Source organism: Strix aluco, chromosome 2, assembly GCF_031877795.1.
Source record: "Strix aluco isolate bStrAlu1 chromosome 2, bStrAlu1.hap1, whole genome shotgun sequence".
Taxonomy (NCBI): Eukaryota; Metazoa; Chordata; class Aves; order Strigiformes; family Strigidae; genus Strix; species Strix aluco.
Genome location: NC_133932.1, coordinates 48,888,555 through 48,916,179, shown reverse-complemented (window position 1 = coordinate 48,916,179; position 27,625 = coordinate 48,888,555). Strand labels below are relative to the sequence as shown.

Sequence of the window (27,625 nt, the reverse complement as noted above, 5' to 3'; positions counted from 1 at the left end):
GGGGGTTAACTGCATGCTTGGTGATACGATTCTAAAATCTTTACCAGAGTCAGTGATTTATTAACGTTAGAGAATACAGTACCTGAATTTTAATTATATATAGTCAGAAGCACATCTTCCTTTTTTTTTTTTTTTTTTTTTTTACGTTTCTATTAAAATAATTGTGGTTTTCATTTGTGTATTTGTTTTGGTAGTATCTTTTGTATGCTCTCCACGTGTATACATGTATACACATACTCTTCATGTATAGGTGTATATGCATTCTGCAGCAGTGGTCATCTTAAAAGATTGATTGCCACTGAACTTGGATATTACTAAAACAATGATGGGGTGATAATAGATACAGAACTATTTTAGAACGTGACTGACTACTGAAAGGCAATTTCACTCAGTTTGTATAGCTTAGGTTTCAGAAGGCCTTAGGCGCATTATTGATTAAATTCTCGTTTAGGAAGAAAGTAGGAGCTTTTATATGCATCTCTAAGTTGGATGGTATGGTAACTTGAAGGTATTGACTGGCTGCGTGATATACGACGGTCACAGTTGTCTTTTACTCAGAGGAGCACAGAGTGATGCTGGTTGTCATTCTTACTCTGCTGTGTGGCAGCGTAAATAGTCCCCTTTCTAACCAACCTGGTGGGAAAAGTCAATATCCCATCAGCAAAGGAGGTAAACACATCAGGAGCTGTGTCCTCTCTCATCTTCCCCTGCTCTGTATTACTACAGTTCTTTAAATCTCTTCTCCCCAGTCATCAGATGCACTTGTGTCATTCAAATGCATGGTGTGGCTGTGCTGCAGGCGCAGCCGCTGCCTGCCTCTCCTCCCGGCGCTCCCGGCTCCCATTCTCTTATAATTGAAACTTAAAATTGGCCTCATTACTTCAACGAGGCCCCTCATATTTCTCCATTTTTTTCAGTCCACCCTTTCCTGCTTGCCTCTATGAGGGTAATTGCATCTAAGAAATGTTTGAAGCGTACTGTCAGAAAGGTTATCACATATAATTGAAGTTTAGATTTAAGGGGGGGGCGGGGGGGAGCTAGGCACTCTGTTAGTGGGACGGCTGGAGCCTGAATTGGAGCTGCACACAGGCCTGTATTTTTGTTCCCTACTTTCAGCCCTGGTTTATTGTTTGCCTCCTTGTTCTCATGATTAATGTGCCTTCCAGCTCTGTTCACATGTGCCAGCTGTTTCTGCACATTGATACATTTCACCTTGGTCCTGAGCTCCAGGAAGCTTTAAACTATTTTAGCCTGGTTTTGAGCTATGAGGATGGTATTTTCCATAGTTGCTTGGTATAAAGAGCATGGTTTTGCTAACATGCGAGCAGTGGCAAATGAACCCCCTTGCTATATGATTTACTTGAAAATAACTAATAAACTACTTTGTGCTGAATTTGTGGCAAAGTGGGTTTGGTGGTTTTATGGATCTGGTTTTTACAGTTTTCAAGATTTGTTTAATTAAACCCTACATTTAAATAATTTCAGGATCATTAAATGTGTTTATGTCGTAGTGACTTCAGACTGTTGATCAACAGATTCTTGCAATCAGTGTTTTTATTGTATTGGTGGTGTAGTTTTAGCAAATTTTATTTCTGCTGGTAGACGTAATGTCATCACTGTCTGGGTAATGGTGAGAGTGTGGTATCTTCAACTAGGTATCTTACTCTGTTTGCTTACTGCTCAATGTGGGCAATATAAGTACCCAAAACTGAATATGACAGCACAATACATACCTTCTTCACAAGGATGCATGAAAGGTGCTTACCAAAGTGCTTTTAATCAACGTGTTCGGTTACTCAAACTGGCGTCGTTAATTTAAATTTTAATTTAATTTTTAAAGATTTGATAGCATCATGCAGAGCAATCGAGTTCAGTGGAACTTTGTGAATAACCTGGAAAACCAAAGCAGGTGGCAATTGATCAGTATAACATTACTGTTTGTATCGTATCCGGTAGTTAATCTGCTGAGCTCATCTTAAAACATCTGAGGCTCTGCAAAAATATTCGTAAATCCTCAGGGAAGAGGAATTCACAAACCCCAAAACTGTGATAGCTATTTCTGTTACCCTGCCTCCCTTCCCTGCCGTCTCCTCGTGCAGCAGTCCTTGACTTGACTGCTGAGACGAAGGTGCGTCCGATGGGACGTCTTCATCTCAGTCACAACCGCAGAAGTGAGTCATCGCAAAAGTGAGCCACTTCTTCCCTTGCTCAAGTGGACTCAAAAAAACAGCATGTCCCTGTCCTCCAAACCCTTCTCTTAAATAAACTCAGCTGTTTTAGAGACAACTAGTTTTTCATCGTAACTTGTGCCATGTAGTAAAAGCCATTCGAGAGGGGATGGAGGCTTCTTTGTTACATGTTCAAAGCGTGAGGAGGGCAGTACCACCATTGTGAAGGTGACAGGAAGAAACCAGACAACAGCTTTTAGGCAAAGCTAATGAACAACAGGAGGATTGTGTTGGTTGCTTACAAGACACTTGCTTACGATGGGCCTAAATGGCTTGAAAGCTCGACCTTTAAGTACCTGTGCTGTGCTCTTGCAGTTCTGCTTGACCTGGAGTCCCTCCAGCCTGACAGGGGAACCTGACTGGGAGGGCACCTCATCTTGCAATATGTGCTTCTTGTGTGCTCAGTAATGCAGACTGTCCAGCACTGCCTGTTCCAAGGTGTAACTGCAGACTCAGGCTTTTGGGTAGGAGCTGGTGTTTCTAGAACGTGGAGTTGGTTGGAAAGGAGGAGCACAGCTGCACCAGATCTGCATCAAGTTGGCATTGATGTGTATCAGTAGAATATAATTTGTTCTTTTAGTCTTTGTCCACAGCCTTGGTAAAGCAAAAGCCGGACAACCACCCAAACAAAATCCCTGGATTTTTTTTTTTTGCGTAGCATAAAACATAACAAAAAAACCCAATAAAACTAGAACAGTTTGGCCTTTGCTCCTGAAATACGTACAAACTCATGCGTGTGCATGTGAGTTTGCACACACTCAAACGTACAAGTGAGTAAATGTCTTGCATTCCAGACATTTCTTCACAGGTATTACTGATCAAGCATTTGGGAATGGCTCTCTTCATTCATGTGTCAGGTGAACCTCATGTCTCCTGGCTGAGATACCAGACATCATCTCTCCATTTTAGGGTAGGATAGCATGGGATTTCCCCTGTTTGTGCTGCTGCCCTTTTCCTTCCAATGCCTCTGTAGTGCTGAGCATCACAATTCCCATCCTGCACACAAGGTGCGTGTGAGCACGCACAAGATGGGTGGTAAGTCTGTCCCAGGTCATGCCAGTGCTAGCGTTGGGAGCAGCGGGGACGAGAGAAGTGAAGCGTGGTTTCCTTCACTTCTGAAGCCAAACTTGGGCAGAATCTCCTTGCTTCAAACGCCTGGGGACTCTGCATAGTTCTCACTAAGTTAAGGCACCTGTTCATTTTAAATTAGAGCCAGCCCTGCTATCAATTATTGTCTCTGCTGTGGTTTAGTGAACCCCCGTTTCGCTCCAGTTAGACGACATGACTGGGGAAGCGGTGCTTCTTGCCAGCTCCTGGCAGGAGCTGCTGCACCCGCGCTGGCGGGGCTGAGGGAGCTTCAGCCTCGCCACCACGGGCAGGTTCAACACGGCCTCTAACGGGCTGGTACAGCGCGGCAGGGTGGGGGCTCAAGGGGAAGGCAGCCGAAGCTGGGAGAGCTTGCCGTCAATGTTGTCTTTGCTAGCTACGACATTCACCTCATTTTAAAATACCATGATTTGCAGTAGTGGTGAATGCAAAACTACTGTCTTTTTGTGGTCATTTAATCCTCCTCTGTTTTTTTTTCTTTGTTCTTTTAGAGTATTTGAAGAAGAAGCCACTCAGGAGGGAAGTCTCTGAGGCCTACAAAAGACTGAAGAGCACTGTAGACAAATGTCTGTCCATGAGTGGCTACTCAGAAGTGAACCTTGGCAAACTCTTTACCATCAATATAGGAAGATCTGTGGGAGAGTCCAATAATGAAAGACAGTGATTAATTAAAAATGGAGGGAGACAAGAGGCTAGTTCCTCGTTTAACAGTAACGATCTCTTAAGCAATACTCTGTTCCAGTGTGCACAGTGATGTTTTAATGATCTTGTCTCTTTGGAGGAGGAAGAACAGAAGATGAAAACGGGATGTATGATTCACGTAGACATGAAATATTCGAGGTGGTTTTATCTTCCGTTCTTTTCTTCATTGAGAAGCCAGGGTTATTAAAATACGGAGTAGTTGATTTTTGCAATATATTTGGTTGTGTATTTAGACCTATGAGGGAAAAGGGGGTGGGGGAATTGCTGCTTTAATTGGATAATTCCCAGTGAGAGTTGCTGGAATGTAAGTGATCCTAGACTTTGCTCCAGGGTATTTAGTAGAGGTGCTCTCAGGAAGAGAGGTTAGTAGAGGTCTCAGTAGGAGCACTAATGTTTTGCCTTTTCACAGTTTATCTTCTTCCTGATCATAAACATACCAATTAAAAACAATACTAAACCTAAATGCCTTTAATGTCCTAATACCTTCTGAACAGAGGTAGGGACACTTTACTTTCAAATTTATTAAAGGTAAAGAACAACCGAAACCTGGAGGTGCTAAAAACAAGGACCATCTTTTTATTGAGAGTCTTTCTGTGCATCTTTAAGCATAGTATTTTGCCACGTTGGAAATTTCTATATAGATGTAAAGACACGCACATGTACAAAACCCATTTTGTACATACACGGGACATAAATGTATTTTGTTTCTTTCCATGCGAAGTATTTTGAAAGTAAGCAATCAATAGGGAAAAATATGTTTGGGATGGCATTGTAACCAATAACGGGGGAAGGGAAAGCAGAGAATCATTGTTGCTGTTCTGTAATAATTACTGTATTGGAGGTTTTAAAGGTTTTATAAACAAATTGTATTTTTCATTTACTACTAATAAAATGACAAGCAGATATGACAAGAAAAGAGCATAAATTTGGGTACATGCTTTTGTACACAAAATACTATTGTACTCATGTTTGCCATTGTTTGCAATGTGATATATTAATGTAAGGTTATGAAAATTTTCTTTCAGATCTTTAACAGTATAAAATGTAAAGTTTTCTTAACACTTGAAGGAAAAAAATAAAGTTTTTTTAGTAAAAGAGAATTTGATTTGATCATCTGTCTGTTCAAAGTCCTCCATGTGAGGTCATATTGCTCCACTTTTTCTGGTTTTAGAGAAGTGCTCATGTGTCCATTTTTAGGGTGGCCGGCCATTACCAAAGGGGGCTTGAAGAAAAAGTAAGAGCATCAGCACAAATGTGTTGGGCACCAAAGAGATGCGTGTGGCTGTTTGTGTTATTTTATGACATTCATTTGTCCCTAAAGTGGCATCGGAAGATGCTGTATACACGGTGGTCTTCTGAGCAACTTTTGGGGCTGAATTCTTTCATTTTTACTCACGTTGAGTCACAGTACGTGAGAAATCGAACCTGCGCGCTCCCTGGTTTTGTGTTGGTGTTGTCCCACCCCTGGTGAGCGATCGTTCCTTCCCAACGTGATTAGCTGGGTTATTGTAAAAGAGACTTCATCTGGAGGCTTGTCTTGCAGAGAAGGTGTTGCTGCCTAGATGACACATTGATGTTGCAGCCCTTTGAAAGATCCTGGCTTCCTGTAATTTCATGCAGGTTTTTTTAGATTTTTCGTGTCCAACCCAATTAGGATTATGAAGATATTACTGATATTAACCGGGTAGAATGCCTTAGGAAAGTGAAAAGTGTGACCTTCTCCTCCAAACGTTAGGTATACAAATAAAATGGATAGATATGGCATAACCTGACCCTGTGGCACTTGTATGTATCTGTATAATTACAGCTGAAGAGCCTGTTAATTTGCAAGTTTAGGGATGTTTAGATTAAATGAGAGTGTTGTGGAATGATTGTGTAGGGCGCCGCAGCACATAGTGGCCCTGTGAGGGGCTGGGGGGAAGAGGAGCCCCGCTCTGCTGGGGGAGTGGCCAAGGCCAAAATCCTGCAGCCCCCCGCAACCCCAGCCAGCCGCAGGCCGGGGCGGGGGATCGGAAACGGGGGCTTGTACCTCGAATTAAGGCAATTTTTGATTCCTCTCAGCAGAGTTGGTCAGATCAGAGCTGAAGTGTTGGCAAGGAGTAAACTGGATTCCCCCCCCCTTCCCCCAATAAGCTCTGGGCACCGTGCCTCAGCCTGGCCCCGGGGAAAGGCTGCGAAACGCAAAATCATCTTTAGAGCCTTTAATATTAAATGGAGCTGGTGAACGCAGCGCCGCAAATAATTTGGGCAAAATCGAAGTCCGGAGGTTTGCGTTTTGAGGCTGATTTGGCCTGAATCGCCCTCCTTTCCTTTCCCTCCTCTCGCCCCTCATTCCTGCCCCCCCCCTCACACCCCACACTCCCCCTCCCCGCATCGCTGTTAAATCGAAGGTTTGTGTTTATTTGTATTTATGTATTATGTTGTGTTTATATGTATTTATTTGCAGTCGGGGAAGAGGAGTGTCGCTCGGTGGAGCCGGCAGAGCCGGGTTTCGCCGGGAGCAGCAGCCCCCCTCGGCAGGGCCGCCTGTCGCGGAGCCAAAGCCCCGCTTGCCGCCCCCGCCGCCCGGGGGCCCATCGCCCCGGCCCCTCCGGCCCCTCCGGCCCCGGGAGGCTTCTGCGGAGCACCTGAACCGGGCCTTCGCTGAATAGTGCTCCCGCACCCTCCTTATAGCAGTTTAATAGATTAACTCATCTGTGCCAGCTTCGAATTTCAGATTAAAATTCCTTCATCCCGAAGGCAGCATTATCAGGTTGTTGGAGGCTGTTTTCAAACCTTGGTTTTGAATAGCAGCGGCTCTGCATTAATTTAACCACTAAGCTAATAAGTAGGTTTCGTTTTGTTATGCTAAGCTTTATTGCTTTTCTTTTGATCAGAATGGTGTTGTTGAGCAAAGCAGCAGACAAGGCATTCTTTGATGAGGGAATTAGCGCTCTATTCTTCCTCTATTATTCATAGCACAGTGGAATATGTAAGTACCTGAGGGTGTCAAAGGAGAGCAGGCTCTATTGCAAAGTGTTCGCCTTGTTTCTCTCAATAGCTGACTATGAGATGATAAACCGCTTAATACACTGCACTAATTGGATGAGAGCAGAAAGAGATGGGAATTAAGGCACGGCGAAAGGAGAAAGTGCTACCAGCCTTCATTCACTCTTTCACCACTTTAACAGCACCAAAGGAGGCACAAGCTTTCTATAAGCAGACTAGGGGTTTTGTGCGGAGATAAAATGAACCTGTTAGTGGATTCAAGTAATACACTAATTATTGCACAGTATAAATACCACTACTGGTTTTATAACACGGAGGTAAACTTCTTTTGAGAAGGTTATAGGATTGCTTGGCAGCAGTATAGATCCTAATAAGGGACCAGAGTAATAACCCCCTGGATTAACAAAATTGCTGCTTGCAGAAGTATGATTCGGGCTTTTACGAAGATTTCAGCGGAATGAATAAAAATGACTGAATGACATTTCTTAATGCGTAATGGCTTGATAATGATTCCCTTTTCTTTAAGGCAAAAATGTGTATTTCAGGCTGCACTGTTAATAATGTCCAAGGAACAACCCTTATTTCGCCCAGAAATTTTGTTCGCGCCCATGGTGGGGTTTAGAACTCAAAAATACGCTTGGGGCCGGCCGGGGGGGTGGGGGGTGTCAGCCGCCGTGGGTGGAAGGGGGGAGCTGCGGGGAAGGGTCGCGGCGGGCTCCCACGCGCGGTGGCGGCTCCGGCGGCGTTTCCCGGCCGGCGGCTGCGGGGGCCGGGACGGGGGCGGCCCGGGCCCCCTCGGTGCCCTCAGGTGCCCGCCCGGGGGGGGCCGGGCTCTGCCCCGGTCGCCGGGCCTCCGGGCTGCCGTTGTGGAGCGATGCCGCGATGAGACCAAATCACCCCAGACAACAAAAATCACCCCAACAAGCCCGCGCGCCGCCGGCCCGCTCCGGCTCCACGGCCGCTGCCCTCGGGGGGCCGGGGATGGGCCGCGGGTACCGGGGCCCTTCCGGGCGGGAAAGGGGAGCGGGGTGGCCGGGGAGGCGCGGGCGTTGGCGGCAGCGCCGCCGTCCCTGCGAGGGGACGAAGAGGCAGACGAGAGAGCTGCGTCCAAAAAAAAAAAAAAAAAAGAGAAGAAAGAAAAAAAAATGGTGGGAAATAGAGAACAGAAAAAAAAGTTCATCCCGGGGAGAACAGGGGGGGGACACAGAGGCAAGGAACGGGCGCGGAGAAACTTTCCTGCCCCCCAGGAGGGATGCGGGGGGGACACGCCGAGCGCTCGCCCAAATCCCAGTTCCCCCCCCCCCGTCCCTGGCTTTCGGCAGCGGCGGAGTCAGGGGCTGCCCCATCCCCGCCCGGGGGTGCCGGGGGTGCGTGGGGCGGCTTCCCGCGGTGTGGGGCCGCTGGCACCGGGAGGCGACCCCGGCGCCCTCCTCGGCAGCGCCCGGGGCGGGGCGGAGGGGCACGACACGGTGCCCACGGCAGAGCGCGGGCGGGTACAGCTGTGGGTGATCCCCGGCCCCGCGATCTGCAAATCCCCTTGGCAAACGGGGCCGCCGGCACCTCGGCCCGCCCCGGCTCTGGCAATCGCCCCCGGCCAAGCCACCCGCGCCCCCCCCACGGCCCGTGGGGGTTCCCCGGCGGCGGGGGGTGGCGGTGCGCGGCCCCCGGCCGCCCCGGCGGGGCTCAGCCCCGGGCGCCCGCGGCCCCGCAGCACCCGCAAGGACCGGGCATCTGTCTTTCGCTTTGGTTCCGTTTTTCTTTTTTTTTTTGTTAAACATATATTTTTGTTTATTTTCTGAACGTGGCACTTCTCCACCGGATAGCAAGGAAAAGTGTTAACAATAACGACATTACACGGAAAAGTACTGTACCATCGCCTCTTGAGGGTTTCAGAAACCTCTACAGTTAATAAGTTAAATAAAGGGTTTGTACATAAATATTTGTCTAGGAACCCTATTATATCTACAACACAGTAAGAATCTACAGAATGACAAACTTTTACAACACTACACTGAGTGCAATTGTTTTATAACATTTCAAATATACAAAGCTCTGTTCTTTTTTATAACAATGGTATGTACAGAATCAATAATCACAGTTTAGTGACTTAAACAGTCCATATTCTAGCAGTGTATTTCCCTTTGGTTTGATATAAAAACCTTGGTTGGTGTAGTGATAAAGAATATAACAAGAAAAAGATATACCCTTTCCCTTAAGTGCACTGGTTATCTTACAGCATCAAATTTACGTTCAGTCTGCACTGGCAGCATCCTTGGTTAGCGTATGCAGCTCGCTGCATGAACATGTAAAATAGTTCTCCAGTGCTCCTAACAGACCAACTTAACATCCTAGGATGTTATTTTAAGAAGATGTGGGTAGCTTGCCCCCCTCCCTTTGCTTTTCTTTCGTTGTTTTCTTTCTTAATTACAATTCTATTTGTTTCCTTTTTTTTTTTTTCTTGCCAGATAAACAGAAGGAAAAATATTTAGTGTACGTAATGCTAATATATAATAACTTTTATTAGGGCTTTTTTTTCTTTTTTTTTTTCTTCCCTTAATGCTCAGAGAGGAAATGAACACGTTGTACATTTAAGAAATGTACCAGCCAAGGAGTTACTTATTCAGGAGCTTGCAAGTGTCGGCTCGCCCGTGTGAGGGCTGACGCAAAAGGCGCTCGCTGTCTCCGCGTTCCTAACTGGAGAACCTACCCCAGGCTCTGCTGCTGGTCCTCCCGGTTTTGTTTTTTAACTGTTACTGGTTTTTCCCCCCGTTTGGTCTTGATTCATGCTGTCTGAAGTGACCTTTCCTTATTCGTGTATTCACTCCCCTCCTTTCTCCCCCTCTCTTCTCCCTCTCCCCCCTCGGAAGAGCCGGCCCGGACCCCGCGAGGGCGGCCCCCGTGCCTTAGCACACCTCTTTCCCCGTGCTGCTCCCGGGGAGGATGTTGAGCTGGGTGAGCTGGGCGGCGTGTTCCTTGGCCTTCAGCCGCAGGGCGGCGATGCTGGATGCCCGCCGGTCGGCGGCGGCGCTGGCCGGGTCCCCCAGCCCCGCCGAGCCCACCGCGCCCTCGGCGGCCGGCGCCGGCTGCCGCAGCAGGGCCGCGGCGCTGGAGGCGCTGCCCAGGGGGGCCATGGTGGAAAAGAGCCTGCAAGGGAAGCAGAGAGCCCCGTCACCGCCGCGCCGGGGCCCGCCCGGCCCCGCTCGCCTCCTTCCCCGCCCGGCGGGGACGCGGCGGGACGCGCCCTCGCTGCAGAAAACCCGACGCTGGAGGGCAAAAGCTTCGGAGGCGGAAAATCGCCGAGGCTGGTTCTCCCCGACTCGTCACCGGGGGGGGGGGGGGGGGGTCTACAGCCGGCGGGGAGAGGCTCCGGGGGGGCTTTTTCCCGAGCTAGCGCCAAAAAAGTAAGGGACCCCTCCGGTCCGCCGAAGGCTGCTCTCGCCCCGTCCGTTAACCGGGCCTCTGTCCCCCCCGCCCGCCCCGGCGGGCCGAGCCCCTGCCCCGCTCCGCGCCCCGAGGGGGCAGCCCCGGCCCCGGGAGGGGGTTCCCCCGCTTTGGCCGCGGACACGCAGCGTGGCAGAGCGTGGGGACGGAGCGCGGCGCCCGCCGTCGCTCGCCCCGACACCAGCCTCTCCAAGCTGTTCAAACCCACTCGTGCCCGCGGCTGAAAATCTGCCTGAGCCGGACCCCCGGGGCGCGGCCGGCGGCGCTCACGGTGCCCGGGATATCATGGCTTCGGCTCGCCCCGAACCGCCAAATACCAGCAGCCCCCGCCCGAGCAGAGCAGAGGCCGCGGGGACACGTAGGGCAACCCACGCCGTTATAGCTTCTGCGTGGGGGCACCGATTTCCGCGGGCCCGCCCCGCGGGGACCCTGCTCCGTCCTTGCTCCCTGCGCGGGCTGCGCAGCCCCGCGGGGGCGCCCGGGCTCCCCGCAAGCGCCGCCGCCCCCAGCCGCGGTGCCCACGGACCGGCCGCCCCCACGGGGGACCCGCCGGACCCGCGGCGGCGGGGGGCGGGGGGCGTGAGAGCCGCCCTCGCCCAATGAGAGGCCGGGGCGGAAACACGTGACCCACGCGGCGCCCAATCGGCGCCGGCCACCAGCGCTCCAAGTTCGAACGCGGGGCGGCCGCGCGAGACAGGTCCCGCGTGGGGGCGCCCCCCAGACCCCCCCTTCCCCGACGGCGCGTCCGGCGGCCCCGCGCGGCGCGGGCCGGGTCCCCACGCGCGGGAGCGGCGCTGAGCAACAAGGGCGCCGGCGCTCCCCCCCCCCCCCCCCCCCCGGTCCCCTCCCCCGCGTGTCCCCCGAGGTGGCAGGTCGCGCGTGGGCGGGCGGTACCTGCCGAAGGCGGGGCTGATGAAGGCGGGGTGGCGGAACACGGCCGCCCCCAGGAAGGTGCCGAGGCCGAGCGGGGTCCCGCCGGGGGGCAGCGCCGCGGAGCCGGGGGGCGGCGGCGGCAGGCTGGGGAAGGCGGCGGCCGCGGCGGCGGCGGCGGCGGCGGTCCAGGCGGAGTCTAGAGCTGGGTGATGAGGAGGGAAAGGACTAGCATCAAGGTATGGACTGAGGGGGTGAGTTGCTGACAGGGGACCAGGGAAAGGCAAACCTGGGGGGTGTGTCTGAGCCCCAGCCTTTTCCCTCTTCCGCCACTTAGCCCTACGGTTCTGGAACCATACCTGAAAGCCAAAAGAAAAACCGGTTTTAATACTGCCGTCCGCGCCCCCGGCGGGCCGAGCCCCGCGGCAGCCGCGCTCCGGCCCGACGGCGCCCGCTCCTCCGCCGCGCGGGGGGCGCCCCGACACGGCCCACGCGTGTCAGCGCCGCAGCCCTGGCCGCTGCCGACCCACCCCGGCGGCCCGCAAGCGGCTTTCGATGGTGCCCCCCGGCCCGGCGCCGGGCCCCGGCTCCCGGGCGGCCGCCGCCGTTTGAGGCCCCGCCGCCGGCGGGAGCGGCGCTTCGCAGCAGCGGGAAAGCGCTTTCCCCGTGGGACCACGCGGGTTTTTATTCCGCACCCACGCCCGCAGCGGGAGCTGCGCGGCTTTTTTTCCGCTAATGGGAATATTTACAAACGGTGACGGACTGGGGTTTTTGGGGGGTTTTTTTTTCCCCCCCACCACCACTCCCCCCTTCCCCCGCTTCGGATTTAGAGCGAGAGGAATAAAAATCGTGATTTCACTAACGGCTGAAACGAAGAAATAATTTGCGAGGCAACCAAAGCAGCAAATATACATCTCCGGGCTGCCCTTTTAGCATCTATTTTACAAAAGTTAGTTAGGACGCCGCAGCACTGCCGCCCCTTTTGCTTCTTCTCCCCCTCCCACAAAACAAAAATCGTGAACTAACACGGGCTTAAAATGAGAGAGAGGTAGAGGAAGACCTAAAATACCGCATTTCAAATGGAAAGAAAATATTCGCTTAATAACCAAGTGCGAGGCATCACACGCGCCTAAGGAGACAGACTTTGAGCGAGACACACGCACACTTGTCAGTTTGTCATTTTTTTCGGGCTGGTGCGGGCTGAGTTCTCCCTGTTAGGCTCGGCTTTGTGAGCTCAGCGTGAGATCCCTTCTCTCCGGGAAGCGCGAAAGGCAGCAGCGCCGCGGGTCTCTCCCCAGAGCTGCACAGCCAGGACTGAGTTCCACGCGCGCCCATCGGGGTACCCACGCGGGAAGAGGCATCGCATTGGCGGGGAAGCCAACCTTCTGGCACGGAGGGAGCGTCTCTCCCAGCTAAAACTCAATTAGCAAGCTGTCCTCGCTGCAATTCGCCCTTATTGAATTAATAAGTCTGAGTACGCCCAAAGGTAAACGAAGGGACTCTCATAATTCATATTCCCTTAATTACATCTTCTCCCGTGAATAGAGAGGAGAGAAAGGAGGTGTCTTTCTTTTTTAAAAGTTATTTAACTTTCCCACGACTTGTTCCCCTGAGCTGAAAATACTGATTTGCTGTCACATCTCTGTTTGACAATGGAGAAATGTGTCAACAGAAAGGAGGGGACAAATCTCATCATTAGCCCCTCTAATGCAAGAAGCTGTTGTGTATTAAATGAGCCATATGGAATTTATTATGCTTTATCAGCGCCCGATTTTAACTGTAAAGTGATTTGCTCAGCTTCAAACCCAGAGACATCTGTTTTCTGTTGGCAATCAGGGCATCCCAATGTTTATCGTCTCTTTGGTTATGAGACCCGGGTTGGGAAATGCACTCTGGTATGGGGCGGCAAACACCTTTAATAGCATTGCACTCACTCACTATTAGATCAATGCAGGCTTATTGCTATCAAAAATGGGAAATCAAATAGCATTAGCCAGCTCCTTGTGCAGGCGGAGAGGAAATCAAACAACATTTCGCCTTCAAATGGCCCTGTTTGTTCTAGCGCTAAGTGGGCTTTTATGAAGCCCGATTGGAGATTCGATGGCAGCCAAATACCCGGCTTGCGGCCGAGCGGGTCTCTAACAACCCGAGCCCCGTGGGGCCCCGCGTTTTAATCACACGGGGGTTCGCCGGCCGATGGCTCGGCCCTGCCGGGACCGAGGGGCGCCGCCGGGGAGGGCCGGGGACACCCCCCCCCCTCCCCCGCTCCCCGGCCCCGGGCGCCGCCGAGAGACGCCCCGGCCCCGGTCCCGCCGCCGCCACTCACCTGCACTCGGGCTTCGGTCAGATCGAGCCTCATGGCCAGCTCCTCCCTGGGGGAGACACACAAGCCGCCGTCAGCCCGGGGCACCCCGAGCCGTCCCCCAACCCGCGGCTCGGCGCGCCAGACGGGCCCGACGTCCCGGTGACCGGCAGGGGCGGGGGGGGGGGGGGGGGGGGGCGAGCAGGGCCGGGCCGCGGGCGGACACCGCCTGACACCGCCCTCGGCCCGGCTCAGGGAGGCCCGGCCGGGCGCTCGTCGGGACCCCCGAGTTTCAGCACCCCGCTCCCCAAAATTCAGCCGGTCCCCGCCGCAAGCGCGGCGGAGGGGGAGGGCGGCCGAGCCGCCCCGCGCCGCGGTTTCCACTGCCACGATTAAGGCAAATCGGAAACCATTAAGGCGGGTGAAAACCTCTCGTCAGCTCTGTACGCCAACGAGGAGCCCTCCCTGCGTAACCGGGACCCCGCCGCCGCCGAGCCGGCCCCGCGCCGGCCGGGCACGAAAAGCCCCGGAGAAAAAGCCAAAGCCGTTAAAAACACCAACGAAAACAGCGCGATCTGTTCATACGCGCCCCCGGGCAGCCGCTCCCGCCCCCGAGGGGAGCGCCGCGGCACCGAGGGCGGGGGAACAAAACGCCCCTGGGCTATCTGCCCCATCCCGCCAGCCCCCCCGGCAAAAGAAACGGGAAACCGGGAGGGTTTGGTCGAAAAATGCGGCTTTGGGGGCTCGGCCCTCCTCGGGGCTGGAGGCCGGGGGCGGTTATTTTAGGGCGGCGCGGGGAGCAACTCTCTCCCTGTCTGCGCTTCCCGCGGAGGAGCCACCGGCCAGACCACCCGCCGCGGGGCTCCCGCTTTCAACGGGAAAGTGCCCCCGAAAAGGCGGGCAGAGCCTGCGGGCAGAGCCTCCGGGCACCGAGGGGCCCCGACGTGCCGGGCCGGTATTTTTAGGCAGCGGCGCTTTGATCTGTGCCCCTGCCGGGGCTTCCCCGGGCCGGGCCAGGCTCCAGCTCCCCCCGGGGAGCGCGTAACCGATCCCGGTGGCGGTCGGGGGGGAGGAGGGCAGTGGGTAAAAATAGCCGCCGGCGGCGGCCTCCAGGCGGGCCTGCCCGGGCGCTGCCGGCCCTGGGTCCCTCCGGGGCCCGGACCTGCTCCCCGTCCCCTCCCAGCCCGGGAGTGCCCGCGGAAGATTCACACCCGGGGGCGGTTTGGCGGCGGGGGCGCAGCACACCGCGGCCCCGTCCCCTCCCGTCGCCCCGGGGCTCGCCCGCTCCGCGCTCGGCCGGGGCCCCGGCGCCGGTACCTGGTGAAGACGTCGGGGTAGTGGGTTTTCTGGAAGGCCCTCTCCAGCTCCTCCAGCTGGTAGCTGGTGAAGGTGGTGCGGTAGCGGCGCTGCTTCCTCTTGAGCAGCCCCTCCTCGGAGTCGCTGCCGGCCGAGAGGCAGACACTTTCCTCGCCGTCCTTGCCCTCGCCGTCCTCGGGGTGCAGCAGCAGCTCCTCCTTGGGGGACAGATCCCCGCCCTCCGCCCCGGGGGCCGCGGCGGCGCCCCGGCGGGCCTCCTTCAGCAGCCCCCCGCCGTCCTCGCCCAGCAGCTCCTCCTCCTCGTCGTCCTCCAGCTCCTCTTCCTCCTCGTCCTCCTCCTCCAGCATCTCTTCGTCCTCGTCCTCCTCCTCCTCCTCGGCGGCCGGCGCGGCGGGGCCCGGCCGCTCCTCGACGTGCGCGGCGGGGCTGCCCATCTCGTCCCGTGCGGGCGGCGGCGCCACGAAGGGCGCGTTTTCGCGGTAGCTCTTGCTGCGGCTGATGCTGACCTGGGGCGCCTGGCTGATCTTCAGCGTGTCCCACGGGGCGGCGGCGGGCACGGGGCCGGCGCCCCCCTCCGGACGGTCCCCCCGCGGCCCCGCCGCCCCCGGCGGCAGCAGCCGGCCCCCGCCCGGCCCGTAGAGCCGGCGCAGTTTGGGGGGAAGGTGCAGCTCGGCCGGCTCGAAGGGGGGGCTGCCCTTGGGGGACCCTGCGACGGAAAGCGGGGAGGGGGGGTGGTAGGTGCGTGTGTGTTATGCGGCCGCAGCAGTCAGACGGGACGGGCAGGCGTGGGGGGGAGAAGGTTGCGGAGGGAAGAGAGAAGGAGTGGGGGGAGAGAAAGAGAGACACGGTCAGTGGGATCAGCGCGAAGAGCCCAGGGCAAGACCCCAACCCCGCAGCCCCCCTTCGGGCGCCGTTTTCCACCCAGCTCCGAGATAAGACCCCCCCCCCGCCCCGTACCCTCAGACCGGCCCCTGCCTGCGCCCCTGCTCCCGGCCTGGGAAGAAACCCCTCCCGGCCCCGGAGCCCGGCTCGGCGCCCGCTTAGCGGCGGGACAGGCGCCGGGGGGCCGGGGCAGCCCCGGGCCTGCGCCGGCACCTCCCCGGCGGCGGCCACCGCCGGGCCCCGGCCCGTATGGCGGGGCTGGGCAGCGTCGGCCCCCCCTGCCCCGGCCCGGCGGCCCGCGGCTCCTCCGCTTCATTTTTTTTTTTTCCCCCTAGGTTTGTTCCCCCCTCCTACCGTCTCCCCCCGCCCCCCAAAGTTTCCTTTTGGTTTTGGAGGAAAGAAACGCACCCGGCTGTGAATGCCGGGGAAAGCGGGAGGGAGGCCGCCCGTGGGAGCCGGGGCTTCGCGCGGCCCAGGGTGGGGCTGCTCCCAACTTCGGGCCGGGGGCGGCGGCTGCCGGCGCCCCGTTATTACCGCCCTGCCCGCTGCCAGGCGCGGCCCCCAACTCTCTCGCCGAGATCCGCTACAGGCTTAAGGCGACTGGGCGAGCCTTTCCCTGCACGGATCACAGCTCGCAGCGATTTATTTTAGTTTTAAAAAAAATATTACACATCTATCGAAAGCAAGAGCAACCTAACGCAGCAGTACCCGATCCGCACGGCATTCACCGGGCTGAAATTCGGGCACGGCGCTGGCCGCGCTCCCCGGCAGCACGGCCGCCGCTAACGGGCGGGGTAACGGGATAACGGCGGCCGCGGCTCCGACGCGGCGCCTGGCCGGGCGGGCGGGGAGCGGGGCCGGAGCCGAGCCGCGGGCTGCGCGGGGAGGGAGACGACACCCCCACACGGGGCGCAGCCGGCCCTGCCCCGCCCGACGCCGGGGAAAAGGAGCGGGGCGAGCGGACGGGGGCGGCGGCGGGGCTTACCTTGCGCGGCCTTGTCGGTGTCGGGGCGGGCGGCGATGGCGGGCAGGCCGGGCGCGGCGCCGAGCAGCCGCACCTTGCAGGGGCTGCGCCGGCCCAGGATGCTGTCGATGCAGTAGGAGGACAGCAAAGTTGGCGATTTACTTTTGCACTCGGGGCGCTCGGCGCAGCTCTCCTCCGGGTACGGGCCGCTCATGGCGGCGGCGGCGGGGCCGTGCCGTGGGGCCGGGGCGGGCTGCGGCGGCGCGGACGCCCCCGCGGCGCTGCCCTCCCTGTGCCGCCGGGACGCCCGTCACGGGGGGAGTGAGCGGCGGCCGCGGCGCTCTTGAGTCCCCTCGGCTCCACGTGCGGGCAGCCGCCCCCTGATTGGCTCCCGGCGGAGGCCGGGCGGCCGCCGACAGACGGCGCCCGGCAAACCCCGGCTCGGACCGCCCCGGATCGGCGCCCGCCCCGCGCCCCGCCCCGCCCCGCCCCGCCCCCGCGGGCGCCCCGCTCCCTGGGGGCGGCAGGCGGCGGGGAGCCGCCCGGGGGGGGGAGCCGTCGGGGGCGGCGGCGGCGGCGGAGCCCCCGCGGCACGCCTCGCCTCGGCCCGGCCCGGCCCGGCCCGGGGGGGGCGGTGTCCCCTCACACCGCCCCGACGGCGGCCCCGCTCCCCCGCCAGCCCGGCTCGGCCCCAGCCCCGGGCGATGCCCGAGCGGCACGGGGTGCGCCCCGCCGGGGGGATCCGCGCCGGGTTTTCCCCCCGGCGGGCCCCCCCCGCCCGGCGCAGCGCGGCGCAGGCGGCCGGTGTTTAAAAATACCGGTGTTTAAAAACCCCGGGGGCCGCCACGGGGGTTTCACCATAACGAACACCTGGGCAACGCCCTCAGGGACGACGGCGCGGCGGGGGGCGGGAGCCCGGGGGGCGTCGGCAGGGCCGGGCCGGGCAGGGCGCGCAGGCCGGCGCGGTGCTGGGCGACCTCCCCCGCCCTGCCCCGACCGCCGTCGCCTTGCCCCGCCCTCACATCTCCCCTGCGCAGCCCCCTTCAAGGCCACTTCGGGGCCGGAAAATCTCTGAGGGGTTTTCATTCCCTCTCCTTTTCCTTCCCTGTTCAGCGGTCACGTCCCGGGCAAGTTCGGGCTCCCGCTTTGGGCAAGTTGGGCTCAATTTTGATGGGCACGTTACAGCTGCCCGCGCGTCAGCGGCTCACATGTGCGCCCCCGGTCCCGGGTCCCGCAAGCACGGGCACGCCGGGGGAACCCCTCTCGGCCACCCCAAAACCCATCGTTCGCTCGGGTGATTCCCGGCCCCGAGCGCCGGAGGGGAGGCAGCCCCATTTCCCCCTCTTCGTGCCGCAGCTCCCGCGCGGATCCCGCGTCTCCTAACGAAGCGGATTAATTATCCTAAATAAGTATCGCGGATTAAGAGAAAAGACAAGCAGGCGCCCGCCTGTGTCCGTGCGGGCGCGGGCACAACGCCGCTCTGGCTGTGTCCCCGCCCGTGTGCGCACCCACTCGCGGGCTCCACAGGCGTGTGTCCGTGCGCGCCGTGCGTGACTCCCAGAGCCGTCCCCTCCCTGCGAGCGGGACCCCGCAGGGCTCCCGCCCGTCTTTCCTCCTGCCTCGTTTCCCTCTGCCCCCGCGGGCCGGGGCGGTGCCGGCGGGGAGCGGGGAGCGCCCCGACGTGCGCAGCCGGCGGCCACAGCGCGGCCCGGCTTTGCGGGCTGCGCCGGTGCGGGGGACGCAAAGCTGCCGTTTGCTGTCGCGGCTCAGCTCTCCTTTTGCCACCCCCGGCACGAATGGCAATTAATTCACTGACTCAGTAACTAAAAAAACCCACCCCAAAACCCAACCCAACCAACAAAACAAAACGAAGCAGAAAAGGAAGAGACCCCGCGGCCCCCTCGGGGAAGCTCGGCGCGCAGAGGAGCTGCCGCCGCTCGCTCTCGCCCCGGCCGGGCCGGGCGGCTCCGCCGGGCTTTCCTCGCCAGGGCTTGCCCGGGAGAAGCGGCGCAGGGCCGCGGGCGGGCCGGGAGCGGCGCCCCGGCAGCGGGGGGAGCCCGGCCCGCGTCTGCCTCCCCCTCGCCTTGCCGGGTGCCGGCCGAGCCGCGGCCCCGCGCGTGGGAGAGCGTGGACGGGTAGGGCTGCCGCGCCGGGGGGGGAGGGACGGACCCGAGCCCGCCGGGGCGCGGCCGGTAGCCGGAGGGGACGAGGGACCCTCGGCGCGGCAGCTGCGACGGCTCCGGCAGCGCCGGGACCTGCCGGTGGCCGCCGGTGGTGCGAGCCGGGGCTGCGGCGAGCGGTGCCGGGGGCTGTCGGGGAGCCCTGCCGCGGCCTTTCGGCCTTCTGCACCTTGTTTCCACTCCCTCCTCACGTCGTTCCTTCACCCCGCTGTGCCCGGGCCGGGCCGGGGGGCCCGCCCGCCCCGCTGCCCCGCGCCCCGGCCAGCCCTGCCCGAGGGAGAGCGGCCCCGGTCGGCCCGGGGTGCGGGGCGGGCCGGCGGCAGTCCCGCTCGCAGGCGAGGATGCTTTGCGCGATGCGAGCTCGCCTCTGCCAAGTCACTTTGTTGTTTTATTTATTTTTTTTAAACAAACTTTCATTCATTTATGGTCTCTCCCTCTTTTTTTTTTTTTTTTCCCCTTCCCTTCCCCCTGCAACCTGCTAATTTAACACTGGAGCGCGTTATTGCAGTGTTAGGGGGAGAGAACGAGAGAGAGAAAACAACAATACTGCAATGATCCAAATGATACAGTGGAATTATAGCAATTATAGTTCTGCTCCGAGAAGAAAACCTTGCTGAGCTCAGCCAAACAAACTGATGCCTTGTACGGATAACAAGCCCGGGGACTGACAGCCGGTGCTGAGAGAGGCAGGAGGGCACAAACGGAAATATTTGCCTCTTCTCACTCCAGCCAGTTTAGATTAACACCCTCGGCTGCCGCTGCCGGAACAATATCCGCTCCGGCTCCGCTCACCCGGGGCCTTCGTGGTGGGTTTCCCCCCGGGGTCCGGCCTCCGCGGCCCTCCGCACCCACCCGCGCCCGGCTGCTCTCCGGCTCCGCCGAGGGAGACCGGGCGGAGCGGTAAGGGCGCTGCCCTCCCTGCCGGGGCCCGGCTTTCCGGGCCACCAGCCCTCCCTGCAAGCGGCGGTGGGCGCGGGGGGGCCCCGGCGCGCACGGCCCCGCGGAACCCCCGGCCGGGCCCGGGCTGCCCCCCGCCGCCTCCCCTCCGGGCGGGCAGCCGAGGCGGCGGCGCCGTCCGCTTCGATTCGCGGACAAGAGCGGGGCCGGAGCCGCACCTCCTCCGCGCCGCTCCGCCGGGCCGCGCCGCGGGGCACCGGGCAGGGCGGTCCGGGGCTGCCCCGGGGCCGCCGCCCGACGGCACAAGCGCACCCCCCCTCCCGCGCCTGCCCCACGCTCCGGCGGCGCCGGGGACCCCGTTTCCAGTGGGGTTTGAGCTTTTATTGTTTTCCCCTTGTTTATCTTCCTTCCTCGTTACACCGAGCCCCGTCGTCCGAACCGCTCCCCTCACGGAGAAACCGTCCCTGCGAGGAGGCACGGCTGCAAAATGGCAGTTCGCCGTCACGCGTGGGGACCGGGGTTTGATCTTAGGGCGGAGAGAGGGCTAAGCTCGGTTTCAGCCGCAGCGGTTGAAAACGTGCAGGATCGGTTCAAGGCTCAGGGCGAGGCTGGTTTAACCTTGCAGGGAGCAGGGGCTGCCGTGGCTGGAGAGCCGCTCCCCTCACTGCGGCGGCCACCGCGGGCTCGACTTTATCACCGACCGAGGAAACGACAGCCTGAGGTCCCTGAGCCACCCGCCCCGCGCCCGGTGCCGCGGCCGGCGCCGGGAACCCTCCGGTGGGCTCCTGCTCCCTGCCCGCCGTGCGCAGGGGTGGAGCTGCGGCGTCAGGCGCAGCCCATGGCCAGGCTTTAGCACAAGCTGGGGTGGGTTTTCTTCCCCTCTCTTTGCGATGGAGAAGAAAACGATAACGACTACTTAAGATCCGCCAGTGCTTGATTTATCACTGTTTACCTTGGGGGGGGGGGGGAGGAAAGGGCTTGTGCAGGAGCTGCAGGCAGGTACAGAAACTCTGCGTTTCCTCTACCTGTCCTCTCGAGTTTCTCTGTGGTTTCTTCCCCTTTCCTCGACGTGCTTTGCGCCCTGGCCCCAGCCTGCCCCTGGCTCTGTGCAGGAGGAGCCACATCCGCCTGGGTAGCCCGGTGCCAGGGGCCGGCGACTGCAGAGTCTGAAGCACCACACACCCGGGCGCGCAGGAGAGTCAAACACAGACCATTGGTCTTCTACAGATGCGATTTCGTCGCGATTTTTTTCTCTCCCCTCAATGTGCAGGGCTGTTGTCCTCTGCACAAAGCGCTAGAGCTGGGCACAGGGAAGGCGAGATGCCCGCTTTCCCTTGGTACCAGGCGGTGGGGAAATGGCTGGTGCCGTTTAGATGTGACGAACTGGCGCACGACTGCCCTTGTGAGCCTCATGGCATTGTTATCTCAATTCATATTTCAGATATAGTTTTCACCTTTGTGGAGAATGCTGTTCCCAAACCTCTCCCGGGCACAGCCCTGACTTCGCACAGTTCAGCCCTGAGCCGTGGAGATGGGCAGAGGACTGCCCTTGATTGCACCACCAGAACTACATAGAAGCAACCTTGCTCACTTCTTCTGGAAGGGTCTTGTCAATCACTTAAAAAAAAAATTGGCTAAAACCCAACAGACAGTAATGAGGGATCACAGCACAACTGCACATCCCCTACAGCCAAGGTCAGATGGCTGGGGGAGAACCAGCATCTCTGTGTGTCCCCTGGGGCTCTGCAAGTCACTGGTCAACTGGACACACCTCTGGGTTCAATGGCTTAACCGCCTTCTCATTTCAGGTAGGATAAGTATTATCCCCTTCTTGCAGATTGACAATTTAAACCTTGAATAATCTATACCCAGCAGCGATCACTGGGGCACTGCACCAAAATTGCTTTGCAGAGGGGTGTTGGACTTAAGCACCTTTGAATTAACATCCAAGAGAAAAAATCATTTTGCAAGTATTGCTTTTTTTTGGACTTGCGTTGCCATTTTTGCTGGTTTTCAGCCTGTGCCTCTAGATGTGAGGCTGCTGCACCTGCCCAAGGGGGGGGGAATGGAAGGAGCCCTGCAGGGGTGGGGAGCTGCCAGGTTTCAGCGCAGGTCACAGGAGCTGACCCACAGGTTTTGAATTTTTTTCTTTTTTTTCTGCAATACAATAAAAAGCTCAGCTCCTTCAACCTGTGCTGAAACCTGGCAGCCCCCCCTGCCCCAAAGTGGGCAGGAGGTCAGCTGCCGTGCGTGCAGCCACATCCTCGCCTCATAGTTAGCTGGGCTGTCAAGGCTCAGTTTGGCTCGGACACAGCGGCTTGCAGTGCCGCTGCTTTTCTGTCGGTGAAGCAGCCCTAGCTTTTGTTGCTGGCTTTGGTTTCGGTGCTAGCTCAGGGAGCAAATTCTGTATTACCTTGCATCTGGACAGAGGTTTGACATCAGCAGTGGTGGTGACTCTGAAATAATTATTCATATGCTTAATATTTAGCCTGTGCCTATGTGTGGGCAGAATCTAGGCCTTGTTCCATAGATTTGATTCAAAAACATATTTTCTAAATCCTTTTTTATTCAGTTGTCATTATTTCATAATTCCTTGGTGTCTGATTTTCCTGTTAACATGTTTTTCACTACAGAGGACAGCAGTTAGCTTTAGGTAAACGCCTCTCACCTTAATTTCTCTGCCACTGTTTCCCCACTTCTAATAACTCAAAACTTCTCTGTTCCACACTCCAGAAGCACTCCCAGCTCACTTTTGGGTTGACCCTTTTTTTGCACGCCCACCAGCCCAGAAAGCAGTCCCTGCTAGTGCAGGTCTGCAGTGATGTCCCTCAGAAATCCACTCACCGACAATAACTCTGTTGGATTTGGTTACTGCATTTAACTTATTTATTCCTTGAGCCTTGTTACCAATCCTGGAAGTGATTTGGAAAACCAATGGAGCCGGGCATGCAGCTAGGTGGTGCAACCCCTCGCAGCCCACTCTCCCTCCTGGAGGCCATGTGCCTTCCTCTCCTTCGTGCCTCAGGTTTGGCTTTGGGAGCTGGGGCTGGACAGAGGGGTGTGTGTCCTTTGTTGGCATGTCATCTCCTCCAGGTCACTAAACTTATTTGTACCTCACGACTCGTTCTCTTTATTTTTTTCTTTTTTTGCTCCTAAGTGCTTAGCTTTATGAAATCCCATCAGGGCCGGCAGTTTGCTGGCTGAGGCTGGGGTGTCATCAGTACTGTCTCTGTCCCATTTGCCAGCTTCCTGTCCTGTCGCATTGTCATCTTGGGTCCTTAGAGTCCTCCAGAGGCCTTTTCTAGGCTTTTAGATTTACCTGGGAGCTCCCTGACTTTCCCATTTTTCCCCTCTGTTCTCTTCCCATGTATGTCCACTCCTGAGGATCTCAGCCTCCCCGCAGCTTTGCAAGCTGTGGCTGCCCCTGCTGACTGCCACGGCATTTCTGTAAGGAAGTAGTGGATTCCTTGGTGCTGCGTGGCTTCAAATCAAGACCAGTGCTTTTCTGGAAGCTGTATTTTCATATAATGCAAATCGTTTGGCTAAATATAAGAGGAACTGGGTAGAGCTCCGCATTCTACAGCCCTATGACTGCGTCTTCCAGGAGGTTGGGTGATCGATGGAGATATGGTTCTTCTGACCCTAGAAAACCCATGGATAAAAAAATCCCAAGCAGCTTTTGAACAGTAAACTCTAGAAACTCAGTGAAATTATTAATGCATTAAGGTGCAGTGGTCTAAAAAAATTAAAATTATTATCACAGGCTTATTTAACATTATACTTTCTGTGATATTTTCTTTTGTACGCGCTGACTAGAACCAAGAAAAGGCTTCATAACAAATAATTTATTTGTCAAACATATTCTCTTCTTCTGCTTGTGGAATATCCATGAGCAAGAGCATCGTTTTCTCATGTATTTGTTATCTAAAATACCCCAGCGGTTCCTTTAAGTGAATAAGAGAAGGGCTTGACTGCAAATGGTTTCCGTTGTTTAGCTGTAGTTGGTCAAATAACCCCCCTGGTATTGATTGCATTACCCGCCTGTTGCGCCAGCAACACACCGGTTGTGCAAATAGGTGTGTGTGTGTGAATGTAACAGCTGGGCTTCTTCAGCTCCTCCATGGGCAACTCCCGACACGGGTTTTCTGCAAGCATTCGTACCACTGAAATGCGATCGCTCAACTAACTGCAGAGGGGGTGTGAACAGAGCTGAAGCAAAGCCATTAAAAATTCAAATGAGCGTTCGATGAGCAAAGGACATTTTTCACCCTCTTTGACTAGCTCCGGTGTGACCTTCATGTGGTGCTATGTTCTATTTCAGTAAATGCAGCCGCACAGGGACAGAGCAGAAATCAAAATGATCCGGAGAAGGGCATGAGTTGGAGCTGGTCTGGCGTTTTCTTGCCCGGGCGATGTTATCCGTGAGATCAGGGTTGTTAATCCAGAAGCATGGCTGAAGTGAAATAGGGTAATAGAGGGAAGAGACAGCAAACTGTCTGTGAAGCTCTGTTGGACCATTCCCCTCAACCAATCTGACCTTAAAACCATATTTATTATTACTGTTTTCTACATCTGTGGATGTCATTGCCTCTGGCAGTTGCTTAGGGAGCACTGCTATCTCATACAGATTTTTAAAAAAATGTTTGGCTAGGAAAAATCTGCATTTCACAGAAGGGAATGGGCATTTTTCCTGGAGGAGGCTGATGCTCATGGACACATGAAGAAAATTCTTCAACAGCCTTACATTAAGAGGCTGTCTGTCAGTGCTTCTCATCGCTTTTTTTGGTGTTGGCACCTTTACGTGGAGCATCCCTGCTATAAATCATGGCTGGATGCCGGTCAGATCATCACAGGATCTATTCCATTTTTATCTGTTTAATATTCTGCATCTCTGTTAATGCAAGATTCAAATTACTCTGTGGTGCTCTGTAGGAAGAGGGATATTTTATGAAAATAAACTGCGTTGTGTAAGTGCTGAGGTATGAATGAACTTGCTGTCTCCCAAGTGTAGCACCGCTGAGAGAGCCACAAAGTAGAGGTCTCCTAAACTGGGCTGGGGACAGTCGGTCGGTAACGCAGGTAACGGCAGCAAAGCGTGTGGAAGAGAATAGATGGTAGAGTTTCTTCCAAGGTACCCAAATCAAGCACAGTTATAAATTAGACTTGTAAAGTAGATTGAAATGGGAAAACAAAAATGAGGAAAATCTGATGTTCTGAAATAATTAAGAATGGAGATGTATTCTTAAAAACGTCTGTGCTAACACTATTTATGCTCCTGAAGAACATGATAGCTGGGACTGCGGGTGTGTGTGACGTTATAGAAAAGTATGAGTGGGCTGGTAGGGAGCAGAGCGCTTCCTTCCAAATTCAAAGGGTTTTTTTCTTAATGGAAAAAAATTCAATTTGATTGTAAATTGGCTCAGCAATTCCAACAGCTGCAATTTTTTGGACTGTTGATTTGAAGTTTTCCATTCAAAAATAAAATAAAAAAGAGTACATGTTTTAAGGTTTCTCCTTCATACATAATTCTTAGAAATGTCTATAGACAGATATTTCCAGTCATGTGCATGGATTGTAAAATCTTGAAATCACAGGGTGTAACTTATTACTTGGAATCAATGCACCTTCTTGTCTTTCAGCTTTTTATCAAACCTTGAAAAAGACTTGGCACTTACAGAGCTCAACTATTGTTTCCCTTCTTGAAAACTAAAAATAATATTATGGAACCACAGAAAAACTAACTTTAAACAAAAGATGTTGGATTTAACTAAATTATCGTTCCTGTGTTGTAACCCTTACTCATAACCTTTCATTTCTTGAGTCAGTGGGGTTTTTTCATGAGTGAAAGCACATTTGTACCATGGTTTTTGTGTTGCAACCCAGGCAATCGCAGCACAAATAGGTAAAGACTTTGGCTGGGCTTTCAGGTAAGCCAGGGGCTACTCGAGAAGCCTGTTTGCTTCCTTCAGCAGAGGGTGTGCTATCATCCAGTTTGTATAGTGATGCTCAGGAAAATGTCACTTTTCTTCCCTTTGAACAAGAGCTAGAAGGGATGGTTTGGCTTTATTCTGGTTTCAGTTTTTGTTTTGTTTTTGTTCTCACATTATCAAAATGTCTGAAGGGTTCTGAATGTCCCCAGGGTTTCTAAAACTGAACGTGGATTCTGATTTTTAAAACTTGTTGTGTGTCAGAGGCTTTTCTGTGGACCCGTCACTTGGAACGGTAGCGCTTCCAAGTGCTCCTTCGCTGAATGCAAATTTACAGGTGAGAATAACTGGACAATCATTTACACTTATTCTAATTCCTTATACTGTAAAAGGGGCCCAAGTAAATTTTTTTTTACCTGGAACAAGGCTGTACAAATTCAATGGGCAAAGGGATCTTCAAAACTGAAGGTGGATTCTGACCTGGTCAGAAATGGCAAACAGAAACCCAAATGTCTGTAACATGAAATACTGGTGGGTTTTGGTTTTGGTTTTTTTTGGGTTTTTTTCCCCCTCTCTTTCTGTAGTATGTACCAGGAAGACAGACTGGGGATGAGGGAGCAGAACCAGGCAGAAGGCATTTTGTAGGTTGTTTCCAGATTTTGCAAAGGAAAACAAAAGGAATGAGCATCCAGGGGGAATCAGGGACACCTCACTGAATCGCCGTGAAGCGCTATGAAGGAGAAGAATATCAATACAACAGTAGGAACTTAGGAAAACCTTCTTATTTACAGGCTGACAACTGAGTCTGGATCCAAAGGGAGCCTTTTTGAGTTGTATATAAGGATTATCACTCAGGGAAGTGAGGCCAGATCAAGCCCAGGAGGTTTTGGTGGAAACAGGGCTGTGATTTGGTAGGAAAAAGCAAGTCAGGTTTGTATTAGCATTCTGGTTAAAAAAAAAATCCATGTTCAGTCAGTGTGAGCTTTTTGACTAACCTAAAAGCTGTGCAAACCTCAATATGCTTGGTGACCTGGGATACCTTTAAGAATGCCTAAATGATGTAGGATACAACTTTTGTTTTCAACAGCGCTTTTAGGAAACCAAGTCCATCTGGATGTCAATATGATTTGGTGGCTGTGTCACTTTGGACACAGAATGGACATTGCTAAATCTTCTGGGCATGTTTATTCTGAATATTTTAGAATAAACTGAGGTTGGTTCAGAAACTGGTGTTCCAGGAACACAACTCCAGAGTCTTCTCCTTGGCCATCCATTCTCTCTGGGGTCTCCTTGGAAGAAAAGCATATTGGACACCTTTTGAAACATCAGTATCTTTATAGCAGAACTCAAATACAGTAAATATCATGGTAAATACCATCAATATTTATGGCAAAAGGCTGATGTCTCTAAATTTCTGTGTAGATTTAAAGGTTCTTATGTGTAACAGGTTGCCCGTAGAAGTTGTGGCTGCCCCCTCCCTGGAAGTGTTCAAGGCCAGGTTGGATGTGGCTTTGAGCAACCTGGTCTAATGGAAGGTGTCCTTGCCCATGGCTGGGGGGTTGGAACTAGGTGGTCTTTCAGGTCCCTTCCAACACAAACCATTCTATGATTCTATGTTATTATATCCTCTGAAATGCCTTTTCCCCACCTGCTGTTCCAGACCACGAACGCACATGGTCTTTGGGTAACACTAGTGATAGTTTCACAGTTAGAGACCCTCAGCTGCACCACGAGGCCCTTATTCATTCACAGCTTCCAAACAGAATCCTTGGGGTCCTTCTGGGGGAAGGACCCTGGGCTTTCACCCTGTGGCATCAACC

The 27,625-nt window shown here is 55.5% G+C and overlaps 2 protein-coding genes across 3 annotated transcripts in view; one reads left to right on the top strand and one right to left on the bottom strand.

Moving 5' to 3' along the window:
• POLA1 (DNA polymerase alpha 1, catalytic subunit) overlaps window positions 1-5,137 on the top strand; it is a 205,950-nt gene extending 200,813 nt beyond the window's left edge. Inside the window, exon 37 of the mRNA XM_074814612.1 lies at window positions 3,827-5,137. Within this exon, the coding sequence (XP_074670713.1) occupies window positions 3,827-3,999 (173 nt within the window). The 3' untranslated portion in view covers window positions 4,000-5,137. The remainder of the gene's footprint in view (window positions 1-3,826) is intronic.
• A 3,749-nt stretch (window positions 5,138-8,886) lies between these two features.
• Window positions 8,887-17,095, bottom strand: ARX (aristaless related homeobox). Of its 2 annotated transcripts, XM_074816885.1 has the most exons (6): window positions 16,823-17,095; window positions 14,956-15,661; window positions 13,663-13,708; window positions 11,626-11,695; window positions 11,361-11,541; window positions 8,887-10,169 (listed from the first exon to the last, which is right to left on the bottom strand). In XM_074816885.1, the coding sequence occupies exons 1-6, from the start codon at window positions 17,013-17,015 to the stop codon at window positions 9,929-9,931; spliced, it is 1,437 nt and encodes a 478-aa protein (XP_074672986.1). In that variant the 5' UTR covers window positions 17,016-17,095; the 3' UTR covers window positions 8,887-9,928. The 2 variants fall into 2 exon arrangements, with proteins under 2 accessions (XP_074672986.1, XP_074672985.1); XM_074816884.1 differs by having other exon boundaries at window positions 11,361-11,695.
• Window positions 17,096-27,625: the final 10,530 nt, after the last annotated feature.

Coding starts and splice junctions, on each gene's coding strand:
- ARX (XM_074816884.1), bottom strand. CDS start 17,015: ATGAGCGGCCCGTACCCGGAGGAGAGCTGCGCCGAGCGCCCCGAGTGC. Junction 15,662..16,822: donor CACCGACAAGGCCGCGCAAG/GTAAGCCCCGCC, acceptor TTTCCGTCGCAG/GGTCCCCCAAGGGCAGCCCC. Junction 13,709..14,955: donor TACCCCGACGTCTTCACCAG/GTACCGGCGCCG, acceptor TGTCTCCCCCAG/GGAGGAGCTGGCCATGAGGC.